Genomic DNA, 7,266 nt, shown 5'->3' with positions numbered 1-7,266 from the left:
CAACCCATACCTAGGGCTGTGGTCTTTGATCTTCATCAGTTAAGTATTTTAAGCCCTCTTTGCTTTCAGAAAGCAAGGTTGCATCATCTGTATATCACAGGTTGTTAATGAGTATTCCTCCAATTCTGATGCTACATTTTTCTTCATATAATCCAGCTCCTTATATTATTTGCTCATCATACAGGTTGAATAAGTATGGTGAAAGAATACAACCCTGGCATGCACCTTTCCTAATTTTAAACCATTTGGTATTCCTTCGTTCTGTTTGAACAACTGCCTCTTGATCTATGTACAGGTTACTCATGAGTACAATGAAGTGTTCTGTAACATTCATAATGCATAATGCTGTCCATAGCTTGTTATGATCCACAGAATCGAAAGCCTCTGAGTAGTCAATAAAGTACAGTTAAACATCTTTCTGGTATTCTCTGCTTTCAGCCAAGATTCATCTGACGTCAGCAATGATATCCCTTGTTCCATGTCCTCTTCTAAATCTGGCTTGAACCTCTGGAAGTTCTCTTTTAATGTATACTTGCAGACGTTTCTTTATTACTTTAGTAAAACTTTACTCACATGGGATGTCAATGATATTGTCTTATGATTTCCACATTCTGTTGGGTCACCTCTATATGGAATGGGCACAAATAAGGATCTCTTCCAGTCAGTCAGTCAGGTAGTTGTCTTCCAAATTTCTTGGCATAGATGAGTGAGTGCCTCTAGAGCCACATCAGTTTGTTGAAGGATTTCAATTTGTATTCCATCAATTCCTGGTGCCTTGTTTTTGCCGATGCCTAAAACGCACCTTGGATTTCTTTCTTCAGGATCATTGGCTCTTCATTATAAGCTACCTCTTGATATGTTTGAACGTCAACCATTTCTTTTTGGCACTGTGACTCTGTGTATTTCTGCCATCTTCTTTAGATGCTTTCTGCATCATTCAGTATTTTGCCCATAGAATCCTTCAATACTGCAAGCTGAGGTTTGAATTTTTTCTTCCGTTCCCTCAGCTTGAGAAATGCTAAGCATGTTCTTCCCTTTTGGTTTTCTAACTCCAGATCTTTGCACATTTCGTTATAATACTGACTTTGTCTTCTCGAGCTGACCTTTGAAATTTTCTGTTTAGCTCTTGTACCTCCTCATTTCTTCCATTTGCTTAATAGTGATATAGAAATCATGCACTATTACGGCACTGTGATGACCTGGAGAAACGATCAAGTTGTTAGGGCTCTGGACAAAAGATCTAATTAATGCCTAGCTGGTTCTGAACCCCACTCTTGGTAGATGAACTTGTTATGCTCTTTGTGGTGCAATTGGTTAGTATGTTCAGCTGCTAAACCAAAGAATGGTGGTTGAGGGCCACCCAGGAATGCGACACTCCACTCTTGCAGGAAACTCTGGTGGTACAGTGGTTAACACTGGACTGCTAACTGAAAGTTGGTTTACTTACCAACTAGTCCGTTGAAGAAAGATAGAAAGATATGGCAGTCTGCTTCTAAAACATTACAGCACTGAAAACTACACTACACTCATGGAAACAGGAGTCAAGAAATCCAACAACATATTGCATTAGGCAAATTTGCTGCATAAAACCTTTCAAAGCATTAAAGAGCAAAGATATCAGGACTAAGGTGTGCATGACCCAAACCATGGTGTTTTCAATTGCCTCATGCATGTGAAAGTCGGACAGTGAACTAGGAAGACTGTAGAAGAGTCAATGCTAGAGAATAATATCAAAAGTATCATTGGTTTCCAGAAGAACAAACAAATCTGTGTTGGAAAAAATACAGCCAGAATGCTCCTTAGAAGCCAAGATAGGGAGAGTTCATCTCTCAAAATTCAGACACGTTAACAAGAGGGGAGGGACCCGTCTCTGAAGTAGGACATCATGCTTGGTGAAGTGGAGGGTCTGCAAAAATATGACTCCCAAGGAAATGGAATGACACAGTGACAGCAGCAATGGGCTCAAATTTAACAAGTAAGGATGGCACAGGACCCGATAGTATTTTATTCTGTTGTGCATAGGGCCACTATGAGTCCGAACCTACTCAATGGTACCTATTGTAACATTAACAGTGCTCTGTAAACCTTAGAACATCAATGCAGATGACAATAGCTAATGAAAATAACAGAAAGAAAAGAGGGAGAAAAAGTGATGAATAGAAGTGAATGATACTATGAGAGAATATAAATTGCTACAATTCGATGAACTGGATCTTTGCTTATGAATGCAGTTGCTAAAAATTCTAACTGAAATGGAAGGATTCTTCATATCTAAAATCAAGCTTGTTTTCTCAGTGCACTGGGTGGATAGGGATGGGCTATTTAGACATCAGGTATTAAAAATGGGGGCATAAAAGCACAAAGTGGCTGACTTACAAGCATTCATTAGTGTTCTTAGTATCAGAACAAGGGTGGTAATATAGAATCTCCAATGAATAGTTTTTCTCTTTGCCAGATCTGGTGAAAGGAGATGGAGAATTATGGTGATATAGTGATAGGATTCCATGATTCAATTGTGAATAACTGTTAGTATGATTCATTGTGATTGTCACAACTATAATTGTAAAAGATATGTAATTAAAAGTGGGGAGCAGTTAATCTTTCATTTCTGGAACAGAGCGTCCTAAGACCATTAAGAATGAGCAGAGTGTGAGGTCCTACCTAGGAAAGTGGTGACAGCAGAGATGGTGTCTCCAGACGATGGTCTGTAGAGAGATAGAGCAGCTGTGGACTCTAGGCCCATTGACTGAGAAAGGCTGTGTGCCTGCAGGCAGGAGGCTGGCTTGCAAAATGTGACCTTTGGATATTTAAATGAATACACATTTTTTTATATGTGTACATCAAATAGTTTTGCTTTGTTGATTTGTGAAAAATAAGATGTAAAAAGGGAACCACAGGGAGGAAGCAGGATAACTGCTGTTGCAGAGATGGGACTGTAATCATTTAGAGGAAATAAAATGTATGATTGATTGAAAGAGCTGATGATTTTTTGTTAACCTTTACTCAACTCACGATAAATTTTTTTTAAAAAAAGAGCCAACACAGAGAGAAAGTCTGGCTAGCCCCCTAAAATGTGAGAGAATAAATTTCTTTTTATTAAAACAAATGAAAGTGCTAAGACAAGAGAAGCACAGTACTGGGAGTATAGATGTACAGATGTGTTTGGAGAAGACTAAGTAGCATGCCATGGCTGGATGATGGGCTTCCTGAGGAAATTAGGTAAGAAACAGAGACTGAAACAGAGTCTGATTTTCATTCTCAAGAACATGGGAAACCATTTATGACATTTTGTGCAAAGAATATAGCAAGACGAGACCTATGTTTCAGGTAAAATATTATTTACAAAGTACAGAATGGGATGAGGGAGAAAAACTGTAGGCAAGCAGGACAACCAACTAGTTTAGACAAAAAAGCATGCCATTGAACTACAGAAATGAGGATTACACAAAAGGGCTACATTGAAAAGCTACAGAACAGATAGAAAGTGGATGCAAAAATCCAAACAAAATCAAAACATATATGGGTAATAATGGAATGGATATAACAGATAAAAGAAACATTTAGATGATCCTCATTAGTAAAGACTGGGAAAGAGAGGTTCAATATGCTTTCAAGTGGGGGCCTAGGAGAATGTTAACTCAATTGCTCATGATAAATAACAAGGGACGAGGAAGAAACATATAAAGGAAGGTCATGAGTTTAGTTTTGGACAAGAGGGGTCAAAGGCATTTAAAGATATATCCAATAGCCAGAACCGAAGAGAGAGACCTGGATTTCTTAAGTATATTTGAGAGTTAAAGACAGGAGAATTGAATCTAAGAAAAATGGATGAGAAAGTGAGGTTAAGACCTACAGCATCATAAATTGTAAGAAAGACCTTTAATAAATACAAACACATTTGTACTTGCACTAGTAAGAAAGACAGAGGCTGGTTAAATGGAGATAATATGTAATTAAAGAATAATAAGACTTGCAAAAACCATATTAACTGACAAATTTTTTTTACATTAAGTTACACAAATAAAGGAGTCCTGGTATGGTGCTGTAGGATACACAATGGACTGCTAATCGCAAAGCTGGTGGTTCAAACCCACCACTGGAAAGCCTATACAGGGTTGCTATGAGTTGGAACCAACTCAATGGCAAATAACAACAACATACAAATAAAAGATAAGAAAATCACTGGGTTCTTTTAGGTACAGAAATTAGAATTGACCAAAACACAATGCTTCTAAATTTCTTTATTATAGTAAATCTCTTCTCCATACTGATCAATATATAAGGGAGAGCAATTCAAAAATTTCAGTGTTTACTTACATACCACATATGGCAAAAAGTTTTTTGGGAAGACAACATTTCCATAGGTAGTCAGCAAATGATCATACACCTGCTTGTCTTGATTGGAGTCTTGATGGCAGAATTTCAAATGTCTTAATCACTTGTCAAGGAAGTGCCACACTTGCTCTGTGATTAAAAGGGATGGGGAGAGAGGAAAAGTGAGTGAGTGAGGGATAAGACAGATTTTATTTAAGTATTTAGATACATAAAAAGTCATAAACTTAACAATTCATATTTCTCTATACAGCCTTACATGAAGGCTACAAAAAGTTCATGGAAAAATGGAATCAAAAGATAATGGTTTGAAGCCCCCTCATATACAACTACACTAAAAATTCTTCAGTCTTCCCACTTTTTCTCATACATCTTCCCAGGTCATGTTAGTCCCTACTGAGCAATACTTAAAGTAAATACCCTAACTACAGCATGAAAGGTCTAGAAAATTCTGTATAATTTGACTGCCTGGCAAATATCCCAAAGGATAGTACTAAGGAGAAATAATCTGCTAGCATTGCATGTTAGGAATACAGCTTGCTTTCCCATGAAATGATGTCTATGATTTTGTTCCTTTCTAAACATCTTAGAACTTGAGTCAGAGTTCTCAGTTTTCCTACAAATTTTGCAGTTGAATACTTTCTGAATATTTTACATTAAAAGAAAAAGTATTTACATTGAAAGCAAACATATTTCAAAGTATTTTATACCAGAGAACATGTTTCCTTATTTCTTAAAATACCTTCAAATAATGGCAATTAAAAATATGCTAAGTAATTTTAATCCTGCTATCAATTTTAATTTAAAAATCTTCAGTTAAAATAAGTGATTCATTAAAATCATGGGCAATATTGAAATTTTCCTGATTCAGATAAATAAAATCTTTTCAAAATTATCAGAACCTCTTAGTACTTCATCAAAAAAAATCACTGCATAATCAAAACATTTCCTAGGCAAAAATTGCTTAATCATTTTCTGAAAATAAGAAATATATCTCATGTGGAAATTTTAATGACTATTTACAATACATTTTACCATGTTTTTGTAATTTTTAAATTAAACTATTTTACTTATTTTTTGGTTCCCACTGTTATGAGCGAATTTATATGCTTAGTTCTTAAACACCAAATATACTATACCTTCTTTGCTACTTTCTTTACTCAGTGAAGTCGATACCTGAAAAAACAAACAGAGAAAGACTTTGTCATAATGAACCTTCATATATGTGGAAATTACACTCAGAAAATTTTTTGTCTCCCATGAAATTACAGAACAAAGTTTGCACACAATGGTTCTCCAACTTGAAAAATTATCTCTTTGATTTTTGTTTATTGTTGCTCATTCTTTCAGGTAAACAAATCAAAACTCTAGAGTCAAATGTAAAAAATATGCATTGAAATATTTTCTCTCATTATCGAAGGCATTAATTGCTGAGATTATGAAGACAGTTTCTGTTAATTACTTCCTTGACTGAGGTCTCTGAGAAGAAAAATAAAGCACATACATCTTAATATATGTGTGTGCATAGACACCCACGCACACACACCTGTGTTATATAATTTATTTAGTTGTCTTCTTGTTGTTAGGTGCCATCGTCAGCCAGTTCCTACTTGTAGAAACCCTGTAGGGCTTCAAGGCAGAACATACTAACTGGAGCAGAAAGCTGGGTAGGTTTGAACTGCTTTATGGTTAGCAGCTCAGTGCTCATTCTATAGCACCACCAGAGCTCCAGTTGGCTGCAACTCCTAGCGACCCTTATATGGTTTCTGAGGCTATAAATCCTTTTAGGAGCAGAAAACAACTTTCTCTTGTGGAGTGGCTAGTACATTGGAATGGCTGTCCTTGTGGTTAGCAGGCCAATTCATAACCCACTACACTACCAGGACTCCTTAGTTGTCTTCTGTTGTTAGGTGCCACTGAGTTGGTAATGGGTCAAAGTGCCCTATGTACAACACAGTGAAACACTGCCCGGTCCTGCAACCACCTCACAATCATTGCTATGCTTGAGCCCATTGCAGCTGCCACTGTGCCAATCCATCCCGTTAAGGGTTTCTCTCTTTTTTGCTCACTTTCCACTTTAGTGATGTCCTTCTCCAGGGACTGATCCCTCTAGACAATATGTTCAAAGTATGAGAGACAAAGTCTGGCCATCCTGGCTGTCAAGAAGCATTCTGGCTGTACTTTTGCCAACACATATTTGTTTGTTCTTCTCCAATATTCTTCTCCAAGTTGTCTTCTCCAACTTTTAATTTGTTCTGTTTATTTCAATGTTTGAATGAAGATCTTAGAATGGCTGTAATATAATCTATGGTGGTAGTATTGTTGTGTGCTATTGAGTCAGTTCTGAGAGCAGCTGGTGGCTTTGAAATGCCAGTCTTTTGGTTACCAGTGCAGTGATTATTGTACAGTGCTACACCAGGGTCATATAATTTATGGTGGTACATAGATTTAAAAGGAAGGTTTTTTTCTGAGATGTAATTTCCCCCCTGAAGCTGAAGAAAATGAAAACAAGTCCACGAGAACCAAAATATGACCTTGAATTTATCCCACCTGAATTTAGAGGTCATCTGAAGAACAGATTTGATACATTAAGCACTAAAGACAGAAGACGAGAAGAGTTGTGGGATGACATCAAGAACATCATATGTGAAGAAAGCAAAAAGTCATTAAGAAGACAGAAAAGAAGGAAAAGGTCTAAATGGATGTCAGAAGAGACTCTGAAACTTGCTCTCCAGTGTAGGAATACTAAAGCAAATGGAAGAATTGAAGAGGTCCAAGAGCTGAACAGAAAATTTCAAAGATCAGCTCAAGAAGATAAAACCAAATACTATAATAAAATATACAAAGATTTAGAATTAGAAAACCAAAAAGGAAGAACACAGTCAGCATTTCTCAAGCTGGGGGAACTGAAGAAAAAATTCAAGCCTCGACTTT

The 7,266-nt window shown here is 36.7% G+C and overlaps 1 protein-coding gene across 1 annotated transcript in view; it reads right to left on the bottom strand.

The window, feature by feature from the left end:
* Positions 1–4,398: 4,398 nt before the first annotated feature.
* The window catches only part of PPA2 (pyrophosphatase (inorganic) 2), a 148,252-nt gene continuing 145,384 nt past the window's right edge, over positions 4,399–7,266 (bottom strand). The window contains exons 10-11 of the mRNA XM_006874556.1: positions 5,472–5,508; positions 4,399–4,464 (exon numbers count right to left, since the gene is read on the bottom strand). Coding sequence (XP_006874618.1) covers positions 4,436–4,464; positions 5,472–5,508 — 66 coding nt within the window. The 3' untranslated portion in view covers positions 4,399–4,435. The remainder of the gene's footprint in view (positions 4,465–5,471; positions 5,509–7,266) is intronic.

The sequence above is a fragment of the Chrysochloris asiatica genome, unplaced genomic scaffold, assembly GCF_000296735.1.
Source record: "Chrysochloris asiatica unplaced genomic scaffold, ChrAsi1.0 scaffold00285, whole genome shotgun sequence".
NCBI classification, from domain to species: domain Eukaryota; kingdom Metazoa; phylum Chordata; class Mammalia; order Afrosoricida; family Chrysochloridae; genus Chrysochloris; species Chrysochloris asiatica.
The sequence above is the reverse complement of the archived record's forward strand: the minus strand, read 5'-3'. Positions and strand labels throughout refer to the sequence as shown.